The sequence below is a fragment of the Furipterus horrens genome, unplaced genomic scaffold, assembly GCF_987537825.1.
Source record: "Furipterus horrens unplaced genomic scaffold, mFurHor1.1.pri manual_scaffold_9, whole genome shotgun sequence".
In the NCBI taxonomy this organism is placed as follows: domain Eukaryota; kingdom Metazoa; phylum Chordata; class Mammalia; order Chiroptera; family Furipteridae; genus Furipterus; species Furipterus horrens.
Window position 1 is genome coordinate 52616880 of NW_028327179.1, and position 27164 is coordinate 52644043.

At 43.1% G+C, this 27164-nt stretch overlaps 1 protein-coding gene across 1 annotated transcript in view; it reads left to right on the top strand.

Moving 5' to 3' along the window:
- CDHR3 (cadherin related family member 3) overlaps positions 1–27164 on the top strand; it is a 120707-nt gene that overhangs the window by 82138 nt on the left and 11405 nt on the right. Inside the window, 11 exon segments of the mRNA XM_090286885.1 lie at positions 1682–1776; positions 2560–2664; positions 8118–8266; positions 10091–10280; positions 16764–16935; positions 18236–18338; positions 19244–19342; positions 20971–21197; positions 23129–23300; positions 24812–25062; positions 26924–27105. Of these exon segments, the coding sequence (XP_090143011.1) occupies positions 1682–1776; positions 2560–2664; positions 8118–8266; positions 10091–10280; positions 16764–16935; positions 18236–18338; positions 19244–19342; positions 20971–21197; positions 23129–23300; positions 24812–25062; positions 26924–27105 (1745 nt within the window).

Consider the following 27164-nt stretch of genomic DNA (forward strand, 5'->3'; position numbering starts at 1 on the left):
AAAATGGGTAGGAATCACCTAAGTGACCAGCAAGAAAGACTCAGTAAAATACCCCCTATAATATAATGCTGTGCCATCATTAACCAACCAGGCTGTAAAGTAAGACTATGGGGAAGTGTTCAAGCTGCCAATTAAAGGCACGAGATATTATAATTTCGATTAGAATACCATTGCAATTTTTTGGAGAGTGTATGTTTGCACCAAAAAGAACAGAATGCAAATAATGAGATTTTACAGGTGACTATAATCGAGTTTCTTTTTTTATACTTTTCTGTCTTTCCCAATTTTTGTGTAAAGGATATGTTCATTACACCTAAGAAAATGTTATTAAATAGTAAATGGAAAGCAAACACTTTAAGAACTGGTTTAGAAACCTTATATTGGTCCCCAAAGGAGACCTTTAATATCTTTTCTGTGCATCCTCTCTTCTCCTATGGAGAGCTCAGCTGCAATGACAACACCAAATCTCTGGGTTGGAATCCTTGGCTGGTATTTCCTATGATTCTAGACTTCAGAGACCATGCCTGTGCTTGCAAAACCTCCACTGATGATCTGCAGAGAGTTAAGGTCTGAAGGAGAGACCATTCCTCATCCTCATAGGAAACAATGAAACCTTCTAACCTTAAAGCCCTTTAGAACAAATGGATATACACATGTGAGCCTCAAATGTGCCTGTGGCCCTTCACATTTTACAGCGTGCATTGAGATTTATTCCTCATAATAACACGAGTGAGCAGTTGGTAGTATCATCCCGAAATTACAAGCAAAGAAGGGACTTGTCCCAACCAGATCCTGGATTCTGATTCCAGTCCCTTCCCTACATAGTCGATTCCATCATGGGATCAAGGACTCAATCTTGATGAGTGCTCTGGAGAGCACAGGGGTGGTCCGCCTATGGTTCTTTGTGGCTGGGCAAACACACCTATGTTTCTGTCAGAGCAAGAGGTCCTAGACAAAGAGCTGGGCTGGATACTGGAATCCAGGGAGGAAGAAGACTCTTAAGTCTCTAAGACATGAGAAGGCTCTCAAGCCCCTAAAGCATGGGAAGACTTGACCAATGGCCACAACAAACAGACCAGATTTTAAAACAGCCCTTCTATATCTCCCAAACCAGCTTCAAACTTGGGCTCTGCTAAGTTTCATTCTCTCTCACACTTATCCTTCCCTTTACCCTTCCATCATTTCAATGAATGATGCTTATAAACATTTTTGCACTTCCACTATATCATAAATTTGGTTAAGGGTAAAGACCAGATCTCATTTGCTTTAGTATTGCCCTATTTACCTAATGCATGGTGGCTGTGTTTAAATAGTGTTGGTTAAAGCCAGAAGTAGTCCTGAGAAGCAGAATTGGGAATGTAGTGACAGAGATAAGAAGATGAGATTCAGAAGTAGAATGCCTAGACAGGGGGGCTTTTATATGCATTCTGTAATTTAAGCAGGATCCAGTGACCAGTTTCTCAGGATGTGGCAAATCAGGGTCAGAAGCTCAGACCAACAGATCCAGCAATTTCTTGATTCATGAAGCATTAAGTCTGAGAAATGCCCATTTGGGCCTTAACCTGATGTACTAAGAATGTTCCATGGGCCAGGAATATAAAATGAGAACTGAACAGACTTGTCTTCTGGGGAAAGATGCATAAGTGTGCTTAGTTACATTCTTTTTTTCCTTGTGTTTTAGTATTTCCTCATTTTTCCCTCAAAGAGCTTCAGAATGACTGCTAATGGGACTCTCTTCTCTACAACAGAATTTGACTTTGAAGAAGGACATAACAGGTAACTTTTGCCAATGGTCTTGCTTAAAGTTCCTTTATCTGAGGTGTCAATGAGCAGGCACAGGGTAGCCTGAGGGAGCTGGGGAGGCCCTGAGCAGTTTGCTGCCTTCCTGCCAAGTTCAGAGAGTAGTGAGCCTCCGAGGGGAATAAGGCGGGTATCTGCAAGGCCTCCTTTCTCATCCTAAATCTTCATCTGCTGATAATAAGAATGAAGGTGTGGGAGAAGGCACCCGAAGTATTGGGAGGTTTGCCCCAGATGCCATCCTGGCTTGGGAGAAGCAGTTGCCAGAGATATTTGCTAACCTGAAAGCAGCAGGATAGAGGTGAGCAGGCCTCTGAGAAAAGATGTGGGGAGTGGCCAGGGTTTGAGGATGAAAACACACAGGTCTTGGGGTCAACCCAATTTTGGCTCTTGGCTCTGCACAGGGCATGAGAACCAGGGCTAGTTACTTAATCCATGGGAGACTTGGTTTCCTCGCATGGGTGTAATCCACACTGCAGAGATGTGAGGAACGTTGGAGACTGAGTGTGCAACTTGGCATGAGCAGTCACTTGGTGCTGTGATGGTTGTGAATGATAACTGCAGGATGAGAAACGCAAGTCGGGTTTCAGAGGTGGGAAAGAAGGATGGACACAGCAGGTCTGGCTCTGCAGGGACATCTGAGGGAGTGGCAGAAAGGAAACAGCCTCCTTCCTCCCTCCTCCCACCCTATTTTTTTCCCATCTCATTTTGAGGTGGTGTCAGCAGAGCTTGATTCCCTCACTTTGGATATTCCCCTGACAGCTACCATCTCATTGTGGAAGTGAGAGATAGCCAAGGGCTCAGAGCCTCCACACCGCTGCAGGTGAACATTGTGAACATCAACGACGAAATCCCTCGCTTTACCAGGTAGGCCTGGGGACAGTCAGGCTCTGTGGGCCACAGGCACAGTTCTCTTAGGTGGCAGAGCCTCCCAGAGCCTCCTCAGACATATTTAATACAAGACAGAGGGGTGTCCTGCTCTGGCCTGAAGGAGAGATAAGGAGATCTGAGATCTTCAGCATCCTTTGCCTGGACATTTGGACTTCCATCTTTCACCTTTGCTCCCTCTTCCTCTGTACCCTCCTATTCATATGCACCACAGAACTGTGGGTATGGTGGGGGGGGGGGGCTGGACATATTGCCTCTGGTGCAAGGCTTGCCACAGTTTGGTATTCTGTGGTTTCAGTTACCTGAGGTCAACTGCAGACTGAAAATATTAAATGGAAGATTTTAGAAATAAACAATTCATAAGTTTTCAATTACATACAGTTCTGAGTAACATGATAAAATCTTGTAATGTCTGCTCCATCCCACCTGGTTCATGAATCATCCCTTTGTCCAGCATATCCATGCTGTAGATATGATCTCCCCCACCTCCTTATTTATCTAGTAGCCATCTCCGTTATCAGGTAGACCAATGATTTTCAACCAGTGGGCTGCAAGAATTTTTAAAGCATGCAATAATTGACTATTTAGTCAGGATCACTGATCACTTTTCCCTTAGACTGTCAAATAAAAAATGACAACAACCAACACAACAATAATCATCTGGTGTGAATGAATCAAACTTATAACTTTTTTTTTTTGTCAGATCGAGCAAAAAATATTTTTTTTGGTGTGCCCAGAATTTTGCCATGACATGGAAAATGTTGAAAATTACTGAGGTAGACTGTCATTGTATCTCAGTGCTTGTATTCAAGTAACTTATTTTACATCATAATGGCCCCCAAAACACAAGAGTAGTGATGCTGGCAATTTGGATATGCCAAAGAAAAGCCATAAAGTGCTTTCTTTAAGTGAAAAGGTGAAAGTTCTTGACTCAATAAGGAAAGAAAAACAATCATATGCTGAGGTGGCTAACATCTATAGTAGGAAGAAATCCTTTATCTGTGAAATTGCCTAATTATACTTTATTATATTTATGTATAGAGAACACATGGTATATACAGGGTTTGACATCTGTTGTGTGTCTTGAAATGTATTCCCTGCAGAAAGGGCAGGACAACTGTATAAGGCAGGTACTTTTACAGTAGAGTGCTCAACCCTAATTAATAGCATAATCCTGGAGCCCACATCATCATCAGTTGAGACTCTGTAAAGCCCACTCCTAGAGTGCCATCCTCTCTGGCTGAGGAGAGGGCTGTTTCAATAGTGCCTCAAGGTCCTGCTCACTGCTGGGTGCTCTGAGTTGCTCCTGTCATGGTGAATCCAGTCAAGAGATCTGACTGTCTGGCAGCTCCTCCATCTGGCAGAGGTAAGGAGGGTAAGTGAATCTGGTAGAGGCAGCATATGGAAATGTGCCCAGTATCAGCAGCTCAGGCACAAAAGTGAAACATGAAATTGTCATAGATAAGGATGGGATTCTGAGATAGCATATGACCTGGCAAACAGCTTGGCTTACTGTATGTATAAGACTGCCTATCCCAGTAGCTGAGGTGGGTTCAAGATGCCAGACACAAGGGAACTGGCAAAATCACCTGCCTGGGGTTAATGGCATTAAAGGCTGTGAATAAATTCAGCCTAGGAGACTCCATAGCAAAAAGCCACAGGGCCTGGTACTACACAGAATGCTTGCAAAAGTATTCTGAAATTGGGAGGTATAAGCCCACCCCATTCCTAGGCTAACCTGGTGTCATTTGGCAAAACACACCACACATGTGAAACTTCTGGATTTTAACATAGTCTACAGCCCAGTTGCTGGTTGTTGATGTGGAGGAAACAGCAGCAGATACATTCCCATGTAATGTTTCCTGTTGATGTCTGTTGCCTGGTTAAGCTCAAAAGCATGATGCAGTGCATTTCTGCTGACGGGTTCCTCCAGGAGCACAGTGCAGGCAGTTTATAAATAGTTATGACATCCCAGCCTGGATTCAGACTCCAGCATTGGCCCACACAGCACTGTGAATTCATCAGTAACTCCCAGAGGAAGGTGATGGCTGTGGGGCTGCAGCCGATGCTTTCTGTAGCCCTTCTTACATTCCCGGTCTGTGAGGTGGGACAATAAGCTAACGGGGTTGCAAAGAGGAAAATAATTTCTTGCAAGGGCAAAACCCGTAGACCATCTGGTTTGGACTGCGTCTTCCAAAATAGAGCAGTTGACCTCAGCATAAAGAGAACATGACCTTGGGGCCCCAGAGATCAGTCTGGAATTCTGGTTTTCACTTTTGGTTTGAGAGATGAACCTATTAGGCTCCTTCTCAGACAGAGAACATGACCTGTGTGACCTTCTAACCATTTCTCAGTGTTTCATGGATGTTGGTAAGAATGGGTCTGCGAGAGCCTGGGTTCTAGAAAGAAGGCTTGGGGCAGGATGGTTGCCCTGACATTGCCCAGGCTGCTCAATCAGAGCCAGCATCACCCCTCAGCCACCCATGATTTGAAAGAATTTGCTTAGTTTCAAACTAGGTACTAACTTTGAAGGCTTTCAAGGTTCAACCATGATCTTTCTTCCCCCAAAACCCGAAATCAGTGCCAAGACTAACTATACATTGATTTTTGGTATTAACAAAATTAAATTCTTGAACTGAGTCAAGTACACTGAATTTGAGTGTGAAACAAAAATACAAAATGTGGAAACAACTCTTTTATCTTTATTGTTTGTTAAGGTTCTACAATTACTATGACCAAAGCAAGTACTATATCCGTTGTTGAAAGTGTCTCACCATTTTATCCCTGGGTGGTGACAAATGTCTGAATGTTTTATGGACTCATGAATGCATTCTAGAATTCTGCTATTATTCATGTGGAGCTCTTGATTATAAAAGTACTGGACTTATATTTACTTTGTACATGGCAAGCACAATGCTTGCTATTTTTGCAGAACACTGTTTTTTGAGGAGGTATTTTAGCCCTTCTACCCATTTCTTTTGTATTTACTCACAGTCCTTTCAACCTGGTGCCTGGCAGTGTGTACACACCTTATACACTTACTGAATATTTATTCATAGTGATGAAGTCATCACAAGTCACCCAGGATTCACCCTCTTTCCCATGAGTGTGGCCAATGACCCTTTTATACCCATTGCCCAGGCTCTGGAGATCTGTGTTATGAGGGAAAAGGTGCAGCAATGCAACTGATATCAGAGCTTTAGCCTGTGGGGAGGATGCATCATGCTTTGAGTGGATCTTAACTGTGGTCTGAGGATAACATATTTACATTAAATGATACTTTATTCACACTGGGGTCTTGGGTCCCTGAACCAAATAAACCAAAGATTTTCTATTCTGCCTTGCTCAGTGTCAGATCAGCCAAGGGGAGAATGTTTTACCTGAGGAGTTATGCCATCACCAATAGCCTGACCAGTCCCCTTCACAGGGACCTGATTTCCTGGAGTGTCCTGCATGGACGAGACAAGCCTGCAGAAGAGGATGTCTTAAATGGCTGTTCTACTGACATTTTGAGCTGGATACTTCCTTGCCCTGTGCATTGTGAGATGTGTAGCAGCATTCCTGGCCTCTATACCCCAAATGCCAATAGCAGCCTCCTCCCCTAGTATGACAACTGATGTAATCACCCCAGTGAGAACCGCTGCCTTAGGGAAGGAGAGATGGTGGGAGGTAGGGGATTCTCCTCCCAAGGTGTCCTGGGCCTGTCCTATGAGAGGCTAGGAGTCTACTGGTGATTCCTTATAATAGTCCTGCTCATTTTAAAGTGTGTATCAGTCCCTGGACATTTATGAAAACACAAGTTCTGATTTCATGGTTTGGAGTGGGCCAGAGGTCTGCACCCACAGGGAGACTGTTAGAAATGCAGGGACCACGACTGGAGTAGCAGGGGCCAGGCTGTGATGGTGGCACAGGTGTCTGAGTGATCTCTTTGTAACCAAAGAAAAGATGTAACAGGTTAGAAACAGGGGCTGTCAGATGATGGACATAAGGGCTTCGTCTAGCCTTAGGAGCTGGGGCCATTCCGTCTCTCCTGTGGCTCTGGATTGGTTCCTGCCACCCCTGCCTCCTCAAGCTCCTCCCACTTGTCTAGTCCTGGACGCATTAGTGGGCACACCGCATAGATTCACTGAGAAAGGTGTTTGTGAGGTATGTAAGTGGATTAACAGGCTGCTTCAGTGGGACACTAGATGGGGAGAAGTTCAGAGCACTGGGGTGGCTACTTGATCTGAACAAGATTACTGTCCCTTGACAATGGAATACACTGACAGGAGGTCACTTCATGAGTTGAGGCAGGCCCAGGGTGCAGGGAAGAGCCCTGGTTGGGCAGAGCCTGGGTCCAGCCTTTCTCTGCCTGCCTCTGACTCTAGCTGCAGGTTCCTTCTCCTTTTCCCTTTCTCTGGCCTCCCCTACCCTCCAGGGATTAATGAGAGAAGCTTGCAGAAATATTCTGAGCTCAGGAAATAAATGTCGTCTTTTAGATCTGAGGTATAGTCTTCCCTCTTAAAGAAGATCCTATGTGGGTAAACCCACACTTAGGAAACTGGCAAATTAGAGGTGACTGCTTGCCCCACTGAAATGGTTTTCTCTCAGTAAAAGGACTTCCTGTGGAGTTATTTTAAACAATAAGCTTCCCTTGGTGCATTCAGAATTACTCAATTTACCCAAGTTGTGTAGTTAAAATTTCAAACCTATCTGTCTTATTACAAGCCTTTTCCAAAGGCAGTGACAGTCTGAGGAAAATGGGTAAATGGGCAATTTGAGGCTATCTTGCAGAAACCATCCTTGGAGGGCAGTGTTCTGACCTTGGCTTCTGCCGAGGGACTCATTTTTCCATTCAGAGAGCTGACCTCATGATTAATGCTACTTGGGAAGGTACACAAGTTCTGTGCATAAATTCTACCTTCTAAAGCAAAGAAAAAAGAAAAAGAAACGGAAGAAATAAAAACTGAGCAGAGACTCTAGATAAAGAGGGTTCACAATTTATCTGGCTTTTGGTGGCTGCCATACAATGGGAATCAGGAGCCTAAAGTTCTGGACATTATATCCAGATGGATTTTAGAAATCACTCAGGGAACTTTGCACATGAATTGGGGGAAAGAGAGCAGATGGCTGGATGGAACAACTATCCTTTTTTTTCTTTTTTTAAGTTAATGCTGATCTGAAATGGCATCAGGGGTGGGTGAAGTCAGAGGTCATGGCCAATGAAAATTATTGAAGTAACAGCATGGTGCTTTCTTTGCATCCACAGGGATGTGATCGTTGGAAATACAAAAGCCAGTCTCCTGGCCCTTTAGCTGCTGAGTTCTCTGAGCATGTTGAAGGAACTTCAACAGCTCAGAGCTATATTTAGCATTAACCAAAATACCCGCCTCCCAGACTCCCCCCTCCTGTGCCCCAGAAAATGTGCTGTGTCTGTCGTATTTCTGTTGCAGCCCAATGCGAGAGTTTGTGATTCTGGAGGAGCTGGGTCTAGGAACTATCGTGGCCAATATCACAGCTGAGGATCCTGATGATCAAAGCTTTACCAGTTTTCTCTTCTACATCATCACTACTCGCAACAGCTATTTCATGATAAATCAGTGTAAGTCACTCAGACATCATCTACATGCACCCTTTAATTCAGCCAGCCATTTGGATAGTTTTTCAAATATTTTATGTGTCTTCTGATCTGGTCATGCCTTTCTGTCAAGAATATCATTAGTTAACAGGGTTACAAGTGTATTAAAAAGGGCTGGCATGGGGGTTGGGGAAACTAAACAGGACCATGTTGACAGATGTAACACCACTTTACTGTTAAGGCAGGTTCTTATATAAGGATGCGTGAGTTCATTATCCTGAAGGTGCTTTGAAGTCTTCTGAAGAAAAGGTCTAGGCAAGTGCTGTCCAATAGAAATAAAATAGAAGCCACAAAAGTCATTTTAAAGTCTAGTAGTCACACTTGTTTTTTAGATTTTATTTATTTTTAGAGAGAGGGAAAGGGAGGGAGAAAGAGAGGGAGAGAAACATCAATGTGGTAGAGAGACATCAATCAGTTGCCTCTCGCACGACCCCACATGGGGACCTGGCCTGCAACCCAGGCATGTGCCCTGACAGAATCAAACTGGTGACCTTTTGGTTTGCAGAACAACGCCCAACCCACTGAGCCACACCAGTCAGGGCTAGTAGCCACATTTTAAAGAAGCACAAAGAAACAAGTGAAATTAGTTTTAAAGGCATTTTAGCTAACCCAACAGACCCAAAATGTCATCTTAAATGTAGTTAATATTTAAAGGTTATGAATGAGATGTTTTATATTATTGTTTTCTGTACCAAGTCTTTGAAGTTTATTGTGTGTTTTACATTTACTGCAAATCTCAGTTTGAACTAGCCATATTTCAAGTGCTAAACACATGTGGCTAGTGGTTATAGTATTGGACCACACTCATCTAGATCAAATTGCTGGATTGCTGGGCATTATCTTCCCATCTAAGAATCTCAGTGAGAGAAGGAGAGTTTCTTTCTCTCTGCCCAACTCCAGCTATTACCCTTTTCACCACTTCTAGACTGTATCATTACAAAGACTTCATTTTACATAATGGTTTTGTGGTGGCCAGAACTGAACAGTCCCAGAAAAACAATGTGTTATTTGCCTCATAGGCTTTCAGGCAAAGGATACCCTCTCCTGGGAGAGACAGGCAAAGACAATAATTGTGCTCTACTTCTGAAAACTTCCCAATGTGCTATCATCAAGGACCTCACTGAACTGAAAGTATAAGGACAGACAGCCATCATTTAAAACTCTGTTCACTGTAGTATTGCAATATTGAACTTTTAACAAATACAGTGTTTTGGGGGAAACATATTTAAGACTCTTTGGTCACAGGTAACAGTAATTAAGGCAAGTCAAGCCAAGCAAGAGGGAAAAATAAAGATGGAGACACTTATTAGTAGGATACCAGGTATCTCATGAGAAAGAGCGGGGCAGTCAGCACTTAGAAAGGATGGGAACCAGTGTTGTTCCAGTGATCTCAGCAGCTAGACTTCTGGCCTCTTACCTGTAGCTCTTCGGCTAACCTGACCTGTTACCCAACTTCTGTGTCTCAGCTACAGGTTCTCTAGTAAGGGAGCCCAGGGGTCAGGCTGGAATCACCTGCCTACCAGTCACTCTCCTACGGGCAAAGGCTGCTGCCAAGGGCTTAACCCTAAACTGGGGTGAAAAATTCTAGAAGGTTCAGACCAGATACCCTAATTAATGTCTAATACAGGAACTTACACATAAATTTTTAAAAATGTCTCCGTATGAGGATATTCTCTGTGTAAGCCAGTCCTCATATCAAAATGTCTTTTTCAGTTTACTACAAGTCTCCACCTGCCTTTACTCTTCATTTCTCTCCAACAAGTCATGTTCTAACCTTTGCCTTCCTAGTGACTGGTACCATCCAAGTGGCCCACAGGCTAGACCGAGATGCAGGTGAATTAAGACAAAATCCTGTCATTATTCTGGAAGTTCTGGTGAAGGACAGACCCTTTGGGGGTCAGGAAAATCGCATGCAGATAACTTTCCTGGTGGAAGACATTAATGACAACCCTGCTACTTGCACCAAGTTCACCTTCAGGTATTCACATCCTGAGACACATGCTAGGTATTTCACCTCCTCGGTGGTCCTCAGCCCTTTGGCCTCTCCGGTTATTCTCAGGTGAAGATGAAGAATTATGGGCATTGGGACATGGATCATGAAAATAAGTAGATTTGAACTGTTCAATTTAGTTGATAGGTTTTCCTTCCATTATCCTTTTTCTTACCTCTTTTTCATTTTCTTTTTTCTTTGTTGTCTCCTTTATTCACTTTATTACTTGATTAAAAACTATTTTTATTTTGTTCTCTTCTACAACATGTTCATCTCCATTGGTGAAAAGTATGATGGGGACTTGTTAGACGCTATCTTGACTGTGCCTTTCCTTTCTTTATTGCCCCTTGTGGCAACATGATGCTGTTAGTTATCAGTTAAAATAGATAGTTGAGACTTAGGATTAGTAACTAGGAGCTCCTAGAGAAACACACAACCAGTAATATGAATAAATCAAACCAAGTGTTTACTTAAAACAAAGTATCTAATTCATTTTACACAACTTAATTGCATATAAACAAAAGGCAATAGAAAGGGAAGAATGCAGATACAAGTGGGATACAAGTTATTTTGTGTATTTTGATCTGTTGTTTGCCTCACAATCTGTTCATCCTTATTTTAAAATAAAGTCCCTTATTATTCTGGGTTAATACGCCTTCTTGAAAACAGTACTGTTGCCCTGGCTGGATGGGTCAATTGGTTGGAGCATCCTCTTGTACACCGAAAGATTGCCAGTTCAATTCCCGGTCAGGGCACATACCTAGGTTGTGGGTTCAATCCCTAGTTGGGGTGCATACAGGAGGTGGCCAATGAATGCTTTTCTCTCTCTCTCTCTTTTTCTCTCTCTCTCTTTCTTCCCCCTCTCTCTAAAAATCAATGAACAATGAAAATTAAAATTTAAAAATAAAGAAACTCTATGTTACAGCATAAGTTGATCCAAGTAGTCTTCTAAAAAAAAAGAAAAAGGAAGAAACTAACTAGTTTGTCTAAGCACCACAAGATTAGTAATTCCCTGGATTAGCTTAATCTCCACAGTAGTTTCAGAATAACTAGCTACCATCTCAAGGTGGCTCCTCCTGGAGCAAGGCTGAAGACCAGAGTAGATCTCATTTTCAGATGTCCACATGGAGAGAGCCTCCTTAATTTATCAGTTTATCCTTGACTGGTTTTGCAAGTCAACTTTTTAAATTTCAGGTGACATTGGACACAGATGCAGTATATAGTGTGGCTGTGGAAGGACAAAGGACCCTAGACAAAGATTGTCTAGGGCAAGCAATAGAAATATAAATTCCTTTATTATACTGATGAATGTCTCTGTTCTCCCAATTGGCATGCCCAGCATAATGCTAAGGTTAAGTGTGGCCTTGAGTCTGATATAAAAACTGTTAAATCCTCTTCTGGACACATTTCATCACCCCTTCAGATCCAGCCTCACCTCCCTGCTCTGCATGGTTATCATCTGGCTCACTTACCCTGCAGCTTCTGGTTGGCCAGTGGAAGGAGGGGGAGTGTGAAGTCAGGGTATTTATCCCTCTGGCTCCCTCCTTGTCAGCTGGATGAGTCCCTCCACCTCCTGAAGGTCTCAGTTCCTATAAGGCAGCCCTCAGCACACAGCACTGTCTATCCCTAGTTTCCATTTTCAGGAACTGCTCCCTGTACTGGCTCCTCTAGGTCTAGAAATGGTAAGGAAGCTCCCCTCTTCTTAGGTTGGAGATATTGCACCATCCCTTGAGATTTCCATATACCCTGTGTGTACCTCTGTAATAATCCCTTGACTAAACCTCCTCTAGAATTATCCTAATTTGCCATCTGCTTCCCTGTTGAGGCCCCATATCAAGTCAATAATAGTACTGATCATGTGTGAGGTTCCTATCCCAACCCTAACCTCAGAGTCTGTTTGATGGGTGGAGATGGTTGCCTTGGGTAGTTAGGATTGTGACTTCTACACCATCTCTGTTCAGAGAAGACTGGGCCCTGTGGATGGAGTAGAGATGATATGCAGAGTAATGCCTCTACTTTCTTTGAAAATCTAAATCTATGCTAGCTTCTTGGGTGGTTCCGTGCATCCTAGGGAATTCCTTTCCTCATGGGCTGCCCTTGTTGGCCCTCTTGCTTTTCTTATGTTCCCCTGCCCTGCAAGGTGAGAAATAGGGGTTGAGGGATAAGAATTCTGGGTATCACTGCCTAGAGAGACTGTACTGTCTCCAAACTTCCTGGCCAGCTTTCTCCCTTTGGTGCAGTTCTGTTAAGTGCATGCTGTGGCTTCTTGCAGTCCGGAGTGCCCTGATGTGTGGAATGACAGTTTGCAGACTGCACCATGTTGGCTGGTAAATCACATTTTGAATACCCTAGGCTGTCCAGGCAAGCCCATTCAGGATCCTACTCTTGATAATCTTCTCTCCAAATTAACCTTGAAAGTCAATGCAAGACAGTAAGTGGACTAATTGTATTTATGACTGAAGGTAACTCTAAATAGTGTTCAAGTCTCTCCTCTGTGCTTTTCAGCAAGAGTAACTCAGAGCCATCCTGTGAAAGCCAAGAGGTGAGGAGGGATAACAAAAGGGCTCCTTCCCTTGCAATCCCGGAAGAGAAAGTCCTTACTCCAAAACCCTGCCTTATTTGCATACTCCAGGGGCTGGGAAACCCTAACCCTGCATCACCCACCATCCTTCCATCCTTACCACCTTCTCCATTCACACCATGACAAAGCTGAAGCACACAGGCAGGTCTCTAACAACACTCACTCCTGAACATTTACTCCTTCAGGGCTCTTGGTGCTTCCCTGAATTGGAGTTTGGGAGATCAGGTAGAAGAGGGTGGGAGGAGGCAGTGCTGTGTGTCTGGCCCCTGCTGCCCTCTGAGTCTCAGGCTGGGCTGAAATGGAAACAGCCCTTAGGCAGAGGCCCCTACTTTTCCCAGGCTGGTGATGAATGAGCCCAGGGACCTGATGGAGGCATCAAAGGCCTTGTGATAGCCACCTCACCCCCACACCGCTCTGGCTGCAAACTATCAAGTTGAAAGTGCTTCACAAGCTATTTGTGAGCCAGAGGAGGAGAAGGTCGGCTGATTCAAAATGCTGCTGGGCCAGTCACCTTTGCCTGGGGAGGGTACCCTGGTCAGATGGCTGGGAGTGGGGGCAGCTTGCCTTTGAGGGAGGGATTAATGTATGAGGGGGAGTGGTTTTCCAAGTCAGGTGTTTAGGGGAAAAGTACCAAGTGTCATAAAAGAATGAAAAAAACATGCCAGGCAGCCCTGAGGGACTGTGTGTGGAGGCCTCTTCTGGAGTTTATGAATCTTGAATCATCTGGCTTCAGGACCCTGCATTCTTTGGATGATGCAACCTCCTGGCCTCTGAAGAGTTAGAATCAAGGCTCAGGTTCCTAAACCATCTGTGGGCCTGGAGATTCACTGATTCATGGAACTTGAAGTCGTATTTACGGTGACTAACACAGACCATAGGGAATTGTGCCTGTATGCATCAACTTCCTCGAACAGGTCTTGAAACCACTCTAAACCACTCTTTCTTCGTCTATAAAATGGGGACAAGAATACAAACCTTTTGGAGATGAAGGGATTAGAGACAGTATTCTTGGTATGATACAGCATATGATCGGTGTTTAATAAATGGCATATATTCTAAGTGCTTATGAATAAAACCATGACATTGTCTATGCAAGACAGGAATGGAAATGCCTGGGCTCCAATCCTGCTGAAACACAAAGGTGATCTTTGCCAATGATGCATCATGGAGATTAAGTTACACCTGTCAGAAAAAGTGCTTTTGAGGAAGCAAACCCAGTTATCCTCAGTAGCCTAAGACCATCCTTGCTGTCAGATTTTGCCTCACATTTGCTGAGCCCAGAGCCTATTTTAACTGCCATTAAGAGATGATATGGAATATAGAAGGGAGCATAATTTGGTTGCAGTGAAAGGTGATAGTACAGAGGATTAAATAATTTAACACATGTTAATCTGGGTGCTCTGAGAACAAGACACCAAGATAGGCTTCAATGTTGAAGGTGTTTATTAAGGGTAATGCCTGCAGGAGAAAATGAGGAGAGAGCTAGACAAAGCTGGGAGAGTCCACAGACCATGATGTCTGACCTGAGTGAAGGAAAGAGGGAGGGAGGGTGGACAGAAATGTTCTAGCCTGCTGTGCAGTCTATGGAAGGTGTGTCTAGGGCACTGGGGAGTTCTGGAGCCAAAGTCAGCTGTCATAGGACAGGAATGAGCTTGCTTTAATATCTCTGCCATGCCCAGTCATTGGCACGTGGCCTCATTGCAAATATAGCAATGGATTTCAGAGCACAGCAGCTGGGATCTGTGGTCAATTATGTTCCTGTGATTAAAGGTCTTCCAGGCACATTCTCATGGCAACCACAATATATTTTTGTAAGAAATTCTGTCCAAGGCAAAATATGGCTGAAGGTAGGTAGGAAAAAAAAAAAAAAACACAAGCAAAAAAACAAACCCTAAACCAAAACGCCAGCCACAGATTCCTCTCTGCCTGTATGTATGCCCTGGTGCAGTGTGACTTCACCATTTCTCCTATCAAGAGATGGGTTTCTCTTTCTACTCCTTGAATCTGTATTTGACCACATCAATTGCTTTGGCCATTGGGACATTCACAAATGTGGCACAACAGAGGCCTGAAAGATATATGTGTACTAGTACTTGCCCTCCTTTGCTACTTTTGGAAACCTGAAATGTTCATGTGAAGAGCCTGAACTAGTCTCCTGGAGGATGAGAGACAACATGAAACAGAAACCAACCACCTTCCTACCACCAGATATGTGAACAAGGCCATCCTAGACCACCTGGCACCAGCTAAGCTGCCAGTGACCACAGTGACCAGCCAAGCTGGACTAGAGCCAAAAGAACTAATGGATAACTCTTAATATTGTAAGAAATAATAAATGCCTGTTGTTTTAAGCCACTAGGTTTTGAGCTGGTTTGTTATATAGCAAAAACTAAATGACATCATTTATGTCCATTTTATAGATGAAAAAACTAAAACCTGGAAATACAATATGATAAAGTCCCTAAATGAATCGGAGGCTCAAGATGTTAATCACTCTTCCTCAGTCCTCCATATCAAGCTGGGCCTGGCTAGATAGCTCTAGTTTGGGGGCAGCTTTACTCATTTGTGCTGTTTGCTTAGACCCCGGAGTCATTGAGGATTAGGACCCCACCCCCCAATTTGACTCTTAATAGACCTCTATTGAAAGAATGGTACTAAGGTGTTAGGAGGCCCTCCTGTGACATTAAGCTATTAGAGTACTAGTGGAGGAATTCCCAATCTTCAAAGTAGGGAAGGTGAGGGGTGCAAGGGTTTCCCCTAACCTGATTACAAACTCCTATGGGCAAGGAAAGAATTTATATTTCTCTTATATTCTTCTTTATGTTCTTCTTCACTACTGTGCTAGTCTCATAAGCTACCAATCAGTCATTCAACAAATATTTATTGAGTATGCCCAGAACAAAGCAGATAAAGATCCCTGTCCTTGTAGAGCTTACAATCTAGTGGAGGAAAAGGTGATGGACAGGATATATAAACAAGCTATATATATATTTTAGAAAATAGTAAGTACCAAGAATTAAAAATAAGGGGGGTGGGGAACCTGGCCAGGTAGCTCAGTTTGTTGGAGCATTTTCCCTATATACCAGAAGGTTGCAGGTTTAATCTCCAGTTGGGGCATGTACAAGAGGCAACCGATCAATGCTTCTTCCTTGCATATTTCCCTATCTCTCTCTCTCTCTCTCTCTCTCTCTCTCTCTCTCTCTCTCTCTCTCTCTCTCTCTCTCTCTCTCTCTCCCCCAGAAACAACAAATGTAGCCTCAGGTGAGGATTAAAGATTATAATAACAAATAAAAAAATAAATAAAGGGGGGAACAGAAAAGGCAGCAATGAGCAGGGATCATTTCCATTTAAGATAGGGTAGCCAGATAGCCTCCTGAGAATGTGGCATTGGATTAGAGACCAAAAAAAGTGAAAAAGCAGCCTTATGGACATTGGTGGAAAGGGCATCCCACAGTCAGTAGAATGGCCCCGAGGCTAGAGCCTGGGGAGTGTTCAAAAATCACCAGGGGCCAGAGTAGAGGAAACATGGAGAAGTGTTAGTAGGTGAGAAGTTCAGACAAATAAGGTCCAGGGGTGGTGGTGAACATCAAGAAGGATCCCATAGGTCAATGCGAGGATTTTGAGTGAAATGAGGAGCCAGTTGTGATTTAGGAGCAGATGAATGACCTGACCTGACAACATTTTAACAGGATCCCTCTGACTGGGGTGTTAAGAACAGTCTGAATGGAGGCTAGGGCAGAGCTGTGACTCCAGTTAGGTGGTTACTGCAATACCCATGGACTTGCTTTGAATTGAAATTAAAACAGAGATGTCTAGGCTAGGGTCTGTGTCAGAAGGAACACTCCATCACCATTTGTTGGGGGAAATACTGAATTATATCTCTTCACCAGCATTATGGTGCCTGAAAGAGCAGCCAAGGGGATGTTGCTTCTGGACCTGAACACGGTCTGCTTTGATGATGACAGTGAAGCACCAAACAGCCAATTCAACTTCACCACACCATCTGGAGTGGGGAGCCGCGGCATATTTTTACAGGATCCAGCTGGATCTGGGAAAATTGTGGTCAGTTAATGGTCACTACATCATTGAAAGGGCATGGGGGAAGCTGGTCTAACATGCATGGTGCTTTTGCTGCCCCAGAGAGAGAAATTTCCAAGGTCAATCCCTCTCTGGGTGACTGTTACTGACAAACTTAATAGTGACTCTGTTTTCCCCATTTGCTCTTTATTTTACCTAAGTCCTGGGAATTGCCTGCTATGCATAGTTATGCCCGGGGATGCTAAGGACTGAATTCTTTCTTGCATAGCTGCAGTTGGCTGTGCCTGCTTAGCTGCCTCTATAGTCATGTTAGTGCCCTCTGGACTCAGCATTCCCGTGTATTTGAGTGCTCGTTCCTGGCTCGTGGAGGTGTGGGGTGTGAGAAAGCAGGTCCATGGCCATGATGTGTTGTGCTAAATCCAGTCTTGGAGAATCACTGCAGACCCAAAGGGGAATGAGAGAGTGAGGCTGTTTAGGTAACCTCACTCCACAGGATCTCCACAGGGGCAAAGCAGAATTGGAAGCAAGATGAGGATAAAAAGCAGGTTTCAATGAGCTGTATGAGATTTTTACCTATAGGGTTCTCACTGGAGAGTACTGGGAAGGAGATAAAAATGGAAGGGCACAGGAAGGCACTGGCAGGGGGAAGAGGAGCATGGAGGGCAGTGGTCTTGGGTGGGGAAGACTGCTTCAGAGATAAAGCTTCAGGGAGGAAGGAGAGCAGCCCACTAGGAGGCATCCTCTCACCCACCTCCTCTCTGCCTCCATCCCAAGCCCTTCTTACCATGGAAGTCTTACCAATTTTATTCATAGTGCCAACCAAAAATAATAATTTTTCATTTTTTTCTGTTTAGGAAATTAATTCAAGCTCATTGTAGAAAATGTAGAAAACACAGAAAAGTATCACCATTCAGTGATAACTACTGTTAACACCTTGATATATTTCCTTCTTCTTCACTATACATAGATTTTATGTATATTCTATATATATATATATACATATATATGTGCATATTTTAAATGATGGAAATATCCCTGCATATAGAATCTCTGTTGTGCTTCTTTTCAACTAACTGGAAGTCTTGAACCTATGCTGTTAGGCAATAGTGCTTGATAAACATCTTTAAACATACATTCTTTCAAATAAATTCTCAAACAGTGAGCAAAGGTATGGACATAACTTTTAAAGCTCCTTATGCAGGGAAAATGCTTTCCAGAAAGGTTTTCCAATTTACATGTCTATTAACAGATATGAAAATGTTTTCATTAGTTGAATTGAAAAGATTGCTTTTGTGTGTAATCTGATATCTCTGTTTTAATCCAGTTGATTGGTGATCTAGATTATGAAATTCCAAGTAATCTAGCAGCTGGCAATAAATACAGTGTGACAATCCAGGTGCAGGATGTTGCCCATCCTTACTACAAAAGCAAGTATCATTTTGACTTGTATTTCATAAAGCATCTTCCTTGAGCAGCAATGACTAGACTGCTAGGCAATACTCAGTATTGGGCTAGGTATTTGTATTAAAGAGGAGACTTCAAAAAACCCAAACACTTGGGAATCAGTCCAGAGTCTTCCTGTCTGTCACTAAGCACATTGAATTGGTCTCCAAGTCCTTTCTTCTGTGTCACCTCCTAAAATCTCAAGCTTTTGCTGCCTACCCCCCACCCCACCCCCATCCCACTAGCACTGCCCTAACGTAGAACCTCCTTTTTCTTGGTTGAATTACAACATTGAGAATCTTTAAGCATCTGACTTTAGTCTTGCCCCTTTCCAAAACATCCTCCACATTTCTGACAGTGATTTTTAGGAAATGCAAACACCATAGTATTACTTTCTTGCTTAAAGACCTTGAGTGTCTCCCCTTAGCTGTCAAGTTCAAGATTCAACTCTTTGGCTTGGCACACAAGGACTTTTATCATCTGGCCCTTGCCTAACTCTCTAGCTTCAGCTCCAGTCGCTTGCTTTTAATCCTTATTTTTTCTAACCAGGCTAAACAGCTTTCAGTTTTTCTGAGTTTTATATGTTGGTATCCAAGCACATGACTAGAATCGCACCCCCACATTTTCCCTCCTCCCATTTGTCTAGCTCTGGTGACCTTTGTGAGGCTCAGCTTGCACTTCCTCTGGCCTCCGTAGTGACCTGTACATGTGTTCTTCACAAGGCAGCTGCCTTCAACATCTTGAAGGTGGAACCTGTCAGGTCTTATTCACTCTGTATCCCCACTATTGCACAAAAACTGTTACACAGAAGATGATATAAAAATGTTTAACAAACAAATGAATGAGAATAGAATATTGTGATTTAAAATTTTCCTATTTCTGTTTTTAGATAACATCTACATTTATGTCCTAACAAGCCCAGAAAATGAGTTTCCTCTTGTCTTTGATCAGCCGTCCTATATATTTGACATTTCAGAAGTAAGTCCAGGTAAGTAAGAGATGAGAAACGGGCCACAGTGTTCTTGACAGACTCCATGGAGATGCACATTCTGTGGAGGGGGAGCTCCCTTCCAGAGGCCCGAAGTGGTGTCGTACACAGCGATTCACAGCTGAATCATGTTTATTACATCTCTTATTTCTTTTTAAATTATCCTCACTGCTGAGGAGCCCTTCAGGTGAACTCTAGATTTTTTAAATTGTTAATTAAACTGCATTTCTCTGAACACTCGAGCCCTTCCTTGTCCGTGTGCCTGATTCCCCTAATCCTCCCTTTTTGTAGCCAGAGTTTTCCCTTGTTCTCCACTGTGAATTTTATCTAGCTCATTCAGAGAATTGAAATTTAAAAATAGAAAAAAGTTTTCCCATTTCTAGAGTTCCTTCACTTAAAAACAGTATAAAGACATTTCCTCTCCCTTAATAGGAGTCACTGTGGGCTCCCCACCCCAGCCTCATAACGCCTGGATTTCTGCAGGCTCTTCCCCTTTAAACAAAGGACTGACCACTTTCCAGTTTCAGTTTCTCCCCATCTCTTCCAATTTGAGTGGTCCTGTTAACTCCAGTATAATTAGATGTCACCATAGTTTTTAATCCTTTTATCATGGGTACATCTATGTTTAAAACAAAAACACTTAACCAAAACACTCCAAAAATTATCTCCTATTTTATTCTCTCTCTTTATGAACGTCTCCCATGTTATTCTAAATTTATCTCCTTTCCATTTTATTCTCTCTTTATGATGGCCTCTATCTTCTGGAATTAAGTTTAAAACAAAACACCAAAAGAGAGTTTAAAGGAAAAGCTTTTAATTCTTTATCCCTTACTGAGTGAATAACAAATGCAACAGGAATAAGCTTTTTATAAATTCAAAGATCTTATGGTTATTGATCACCTGCTTTGAGTCTAGCTCTTAGTGCTGGGGTTATGTAGTTTAAAGAGAGAAGGTTTCTGTCTTTGAGGAGTATAATTTGTGAAAAAGGACTTCCACAAAACAAACAAGCCAGAACTCCAGCAGCCACACCAACAGGGTTTGTAAAATAAACAAAAAGAAACAGTATTTAAAAATCTATACTCTGTAATATAATGTCTAATCACTGGGGTGTACACCTGAAACCAACATAATATTGTATGTCAACTAATTAAAAATAAAAAATGATTAAAAATTTTTTAAAATCTATACTCTGTAACCCTCAATTGCTAAACTCTTAAAAATTGTTTATTTTTCATCTCATGTATAAGAACAATTCATATTCATTACAGAAAATGTGAAAAATAGAGAAGACTTTTAGAAAACACTGCTGCAAAAAGATATATGTGTGAGAATGTTCTTTGCAGTGTTGTTTATGAGAACTTAATGATTGGTGTTGTTGGAGTCTATATAAAGGCATGAATTGTCGTTCACACCTCACAGTAGAGCTTGGATCACAGAACCAGTGACCTACTACTGGGTGCTCATTAGCATAATTTGAATTTAATAGAACTGATGATATAAAATATACAGACTTTGAACAACAAATGGGTCTCCAAAAGCCTTTCTGCCCATGGCAATGAGAAGGTCTGCTCCTGGATTTTCCCTGCACCCCCAAAACAGGACTCATCAAAGGTACTTTGTTCTTCCAGCTGGAACCCAGGTTGGAAGGGTGCAAGCCACTGACAACGACTTCCCCCAGAGCAGCATTGTGTACTCCATCTCTGCGGGAGGGGCCAGCCTCCAGTACACAAGCATATTTTGGATTAATCCCAAAACAGGAGAACTCAAACTGATGACTAAAGCAGACTATGAAACAATCTCCATCTATATTCTCAGAATCCAAGCCACCAACAACGAGGACACAAACTCAGTCACTGTGAGTGAATCTGTTTTGGTGTAGGTTTTCTGTGGCTCCCTCCAGGTGTGGCTGTTGTAATAAGAAATGCTGATAGGGCACATCCTCCAGATGTGACAGGAAATGACTAGTGGTGTTCAGGACAGTACAAATGGACACACAGAGTAGAGCTCAGGAAATCAAGATTGACACCCAAGTGTGTGAGTGACTTGGAGGAATGCTGAGATTGATGGCCATTCTGTGGGACAAGTGTCCTCTTGTTGCCCCTTAAATCTCCCTGTGCTTTCACAGCGGGCTGGTGGGGAGATGCATGCTGCCAGAAGTGGGGTGTGGTCTTGTAGCTTTGCTGTGTTCCTACACTACCCCCATCGTACCAGATGGGATAGTTCTTAAAATGATATGGCTTGACTAGGGCTATACTGCTTCTCAACCTTTGATGTTAATAATGTGGTTAAATGAAGATTCTGAGTCTGTCAGTCTGAGCAGGGCCTAGGAATCTGCACTCATAAAATGCATCTAGCTGGTGCCCATGCACCTGGTCCAGGGCCGCCCTTTGAGTAACAAGGTTTAACAGGTCTGTGCTGTCGGTGGTTAGGATTTTCTGAGGGCAATATGATGGCCACAGGGAAAGAACTATTTCTTGCTCTTTCCCATTAGTAAAATGAAAGAGCATAAGGCAAAATGAATTCTCAGCTTGTTGCAGGCAGCCCTCTGTGTTAGAGAGAATAACTGGTTCAAAACCAGGAGAGAGTTCATTCTTCAACTTTAATCCCGATTTTCTAAGGGGGTCTGAGCCATGATTATCTTCATGTCCCAATTTCTCAATCTCATAAATGAAGAGCCACCCGATCACCTAGTGCCTGACTAGTCCAGTTCCTCTCATGACTTGCTTTGAATTAATGGAATGATGGTTTTAATGATGCATGAGGCTCAGCATTGCCTGCTGAGGAAGAGATGTGTGGAGTTGGAGATAACTGTAGTGTTTGTTAGGCCAGCTTTTTGAGAACAATGAATGGACTCCACTTTGGGAGCTAACTAGAGTGAACATTTCAATTTATTCCTGGGCTCAGATATTGCTGAAATCCCCAAATTTCAAAGGTAGAATAAATATGACTCAAAATTCATAAGCTTTTAAAAAGGGTGATGATCACATTAAGTCCCTTGAAAGGCTGACATTCTATGATTTGGTGCTGGCAGGTGCCCCAGTCCATATTCCAATTCACCAGGCATAAAAGTCAGCAATGACAGAGAAGAGGCTGGCCCTGCTTGTGGTAGGTGAGCATCACCAGCTTAGTGCACTCTACTAGCCCAGGTTACAGACAAGATCCCAGCTTAGCCAGGTCCTCTCGTTCCATCCCAGTGGTTCTCAACACCATGGTTGCATATTAGAATCAGCTGGGGAACATTTTTTAAAAGTGCCTGGGCCCCACCCTACAGAGTTCAGTTCATTTGGTCTTGAATGTGCCTAAGAAAGTAGAGCCAGGATTGAGAACCATTGCTCTACAGTTCAAAGTTAAAGATGCAACTTCTAATTCACAAGGGCAGCAAGCAATGAAGTATAGAGGGTCACCATAAATCTATCACTGTTACTGGAAAAGCATAACCTGAGGATGAACCCCATGTGTCTAGGTGCATATATGTGGGACTATGTGAATGTATACATGTATTATGCACATGTGTACACACACCGTATGGAAGTTAATAGTATAGGACTTGGAGTACAAGAGATCGGTGTTCAAATCCCAGTTCTGGCACTCACCAGCTGAATGGCCTTAGGTCAGTTGCCTAAACTAAGCCTCAGTTTCCTTATCTGTAAAATGAGAATGACCATATTACCTATCTCAGGAAAGGTTAAATGACCTAGACTACAAAAATGCAGAGCCCATGGCTTGACTCAGTAAGCACTCGGTAACTTTTAACTACTAACAATGGCCACCTTCTTACTGTTCTAGGTTACTGTTAACATCCTGGGAAAAAATGATGAAAAGCCAGTTTGTATCCCAAACTCTTATTTTCTGGCCATCCCAGAGGATCTGAAAGTTGGCACAAATATTCAAAATTTCAAGCTGATGTGTACTGATCGTGATTCCAGCCCCAGGTCTTTTCGTTACTCCATTGGCCCAGGTACAGTACCTGAGACTGACAGTCCTGACCTGGCTCTTGGGGTTGGAGGCCTTACTGCCAGTCAGGGATAATGATGTGGTGGTGGTGGGGGTGTGTATATGCTTACACCTGATCTGGGCACAGCGTGTATTGGTAGAGAATTGTAAATGAGGACAGAAGGGATGAGGAATGTAACAGTCCCAGTGCCTCCCAGTCCTCCTCTTGGCTTCCTCTTCTTCTCATCTAACTCCTCCCAGGTTCCCACACAAGGCTGCCCAGAGGCTCAAGGGAGGGCGTATCACACTGATGGTGACACTCAAATTCCCAGACTGTCATATGATTTGTGAATCATATTAGTGTAGTTTAATTTTTTTTTTTTTTTTAGTCCAACTGCCCAACCTGCAAACCTGTAGTGGGAGCAGGGAATCCCAGTCCTCTCTCTGGATAATAATAGATTAAATGCATTTTGAAATGTATCCTCAGGAATTCTCTTCTGCTCCATTCATTTCCTCTCTTTAAAAGTATAACATTGCAGGTGGGGGGAAAGAGCCCACCTCCATGGAAATCAAAATAGCTCATCTAATGTAGTGCTGGGGTCAGAGATTTAAACCCAGACAAGAAGAGTAATTCCAAGTGAAAGACTAAAAACCCATCTTGGACACCTGCTGAGCACTGGTGAGCCTGAACTCTGAACAGTAGGAAGCCTCTTGAGCAGGCTGTGTCACAAAACCCAGGGGCAGAGGCTGCCTCCAGACTGCAGTTGTCGAAGATGGAAATAATCCATACTGAGAACCCCCAGGCCTTTATGGAGCACTTCACTGCAAAGGGAATAAAAATTGAATCATCTCCTGCTCCATTTACTGGTTTTCAGTTGGTAATGAGTCTGGAGCCACCAGAGGAATGAGCGAGGGCTGCTTGGGTGGGCAGCCTTCCTGCAGCCTTCCTTCCTGGTTCCCTGAGCTGTGAGCCCTGAGCCCTAACAGACAGTGGGGGAGGGGAGAATGGGGTAGATTCAGGAGGACCTGGGACTGCAGTCCTTGCAAAGCCAGAAGGCACCTTCTTTTGTGGGGAATTCCAGGGACATATCTATCACTAGTTCTGCATGACCCACCAGGTTCCATGAAAGGCATAAAGTGAACTTGGCCTATAGCTAGAAATGTGTGCTCCTCTACCCTCTTGTGCCCACTTATTGGTCTGAGTGCAAGGTACACATGGTTCCAAATAAATTCTGCGTGAGAAGAACTGGCTAGAGAGGCTCCACCAGGATTATTAAATGTCTCTGCAAGGTACCAGCCCTGCTGCTGAAACTGTTGTGGTGTTGTCCTTTACTGCTCTTATTCTTGTTGCAGCCACACTGGTTGTGAGCAGGGTTTCTTTATACTAATGAAATTTCTGGTGCAGTTAGGGCCAATATTCTAACCCTGGTGCATCGGACATTTGCAGAAAAGACTAAATGCAGTTTTCCTCTAAACCTTTATTTGTTACTCTCTTTTCTTCTTTTGCCCCAAATCCTTGTTTCGTCTCTCATTTAGGCAATGTCAACAGTCATTTCACCTTTTCTCCCAATGCTGGCTCCAACGTTACACGGCTGCTCCTTGCAAATCACTTTGACTATACTGGTGGGCTTGATAAGGTCTGGGACTATAGACTACTTGTCTACATAACTGATGACAACTTGCTGTCTGGCAGGAAGAACACTGAGGCTCTGGTTCAAACAGGGACAGTGACACTGAGTATTAGCATCATTCCTCACCCAACCACAATTGTCACCACGACTTCCAGGGTAAGGATTTGGGGACCTGCACTCCTCAGTTACATCCTTGTGATTAACATCAGTGGAGCTCTTTTACCCAGGAGAAATGTGGGATAGACAGAAAAGAGTTGAGGTATTAGAATGTTGCCAGAAATGGCAAACAGGCTAGATTTGAGTAGTCACTGAGTGGTAGATAGAGATCTGGGTGAGACCTGAGACTTGTAGAACAATTAACTTTTCCTCTTCTGGTAACTATAGGTATTCATTTGTGTTAGAACTTGTGATAGGTTGGGTATTGGCCAGCTGTAGTGCTTGTGGCACAGGAGACAATATTTATGGTCATGTGGCCAGTTGCTACCTTCACAACTCCTCAGCTTGCTCTTAAGAGCCATGTCAAAACTATGTCTTTGAAAGCAGGTAGCCACCAGGTGCTCTTCTCCACTTCTTCTGAAGAGTTATGATGTGCCAATATGTACTGTACTCCTCATCTTCACTCCATTAAAATTCATTAATTCAATCTACAAATATTGATTTAATACCTATAACATAAAAACCATTTTGGTGAACAAACCCAAAATGATCTTTGCTTTCATGGAACTTATAATATAGGGCAGTAGTTCTCAAAGTGTGGTCCCCAGACCAGAAGCATCAGCATCACCTATGAATTTGTTAGAAATGCATATTCTTGGCCCATTCCAGAATATTAGAGTTATATACCTCACCCAACCATGATCATCACCACAACCTCACAGAAAGGATGTTGGAACCAGAAATCCCCAACTACATCCCCAGACCTAATAGATTAGAAACTCTGGGGTGGAGCCCAGCAATTTGTGTTTTTAATAAGCCTTCCAATGGGGGTTTTGATGTGTGCAAAAGTCTAAGAGCCACCAATTTAGAGGGGAGACAGATTACAATACATGTAATTTGATAAAATAACTACAGATTTGTAAATGGTAGGAGGAAATATAAGCAGGTGCCAAAATAGAACCAGTGTGATGAAGGAAGGGAGAGTCTGGAATCTGACAACAGGATTACTTTCCCCTGTGCTGTGGAGGAAGTGGCTTGTCCCCTTTTCTCCTGTTCCCAGTAAAAGTTATGCCCTTGGTTGGCAGCCCCGTACTTGTAGTACACCAGAGAAAAGGTAATCAAAACCCTAGAAAACCACCTATGACAGGTGGTCACATTTTGTTTCTTGAAGTCTTACCAAGAGCAGGTTTATCTCCATGTTCTTAAGTTAGTATCCCCCCAGTGAATGGAGGCATAAGGTAACCCTAAGAGTCACCTTATGTTGTAGTTAGAGCTAGTAAGCTCCCCTGAGTAAGGAATTGCTACATTTCTAGGGCATACAACATGACCCAATTGTGGCATCTCCACTCCTGGAAACTCCAGGACTTGTTTATCTGTCTCCCACACTAAAAAGCAAATGCTGAACTTAAGGTTTCACTGTGATACCAGCCCACTCCTCTGGCAGTGCAGCTTGTAGTGAGTGAACACTGACAAGCCTACAAAATATTACAAAAACAATTTCCATGACTCATGTCTTCCCAGTGAGAGACAATGGCTATATTAATTCAGGGTTATGCCATGATTTGGCAGGGGAAAAAAGCCAATGGAAGTTTTTCGCATTTGGGAAGGGAAAGAAAGACAGCAAATAAAATTAGGCCTAGAGTTGCTTTTCAGTTCCCTAAATTTTCTAGGTTTTGATCTAATGGATGTCTGGAAAGACTATAAGTAAGGTGATGGATTGAAGCAGCAAGAACTATGAGAACACAAATGCCCAGTTTATAGAACAAGAACAAAGAGTGAAATAAACATTCAGTAAGGGGGAGTGCTGATGTCAGGAACTCTACCACCCTCCACTCACCTTCCCCTCTCTCTGTCTTTCAAGCCCAGGATCACCCACCAGATCCTGAGGAAAAACGTTTATTCTCCATTGGCGTGGTATGTGCCTTTTGTCATCACTTTGGGCTCCATATTGCTTCTGATTCTCCTGGTGACTCTGATGGTCCAGATGGCCAAAGCTATTCACAGACACTGTCCCTGGAAGACTGGGAAGTGCAAGAAACCTCTGTAAGTTGCCAGTGGGCTTGGCTCTTTCCAACACTTCTTTTGGGACACTGTTTTCCAGT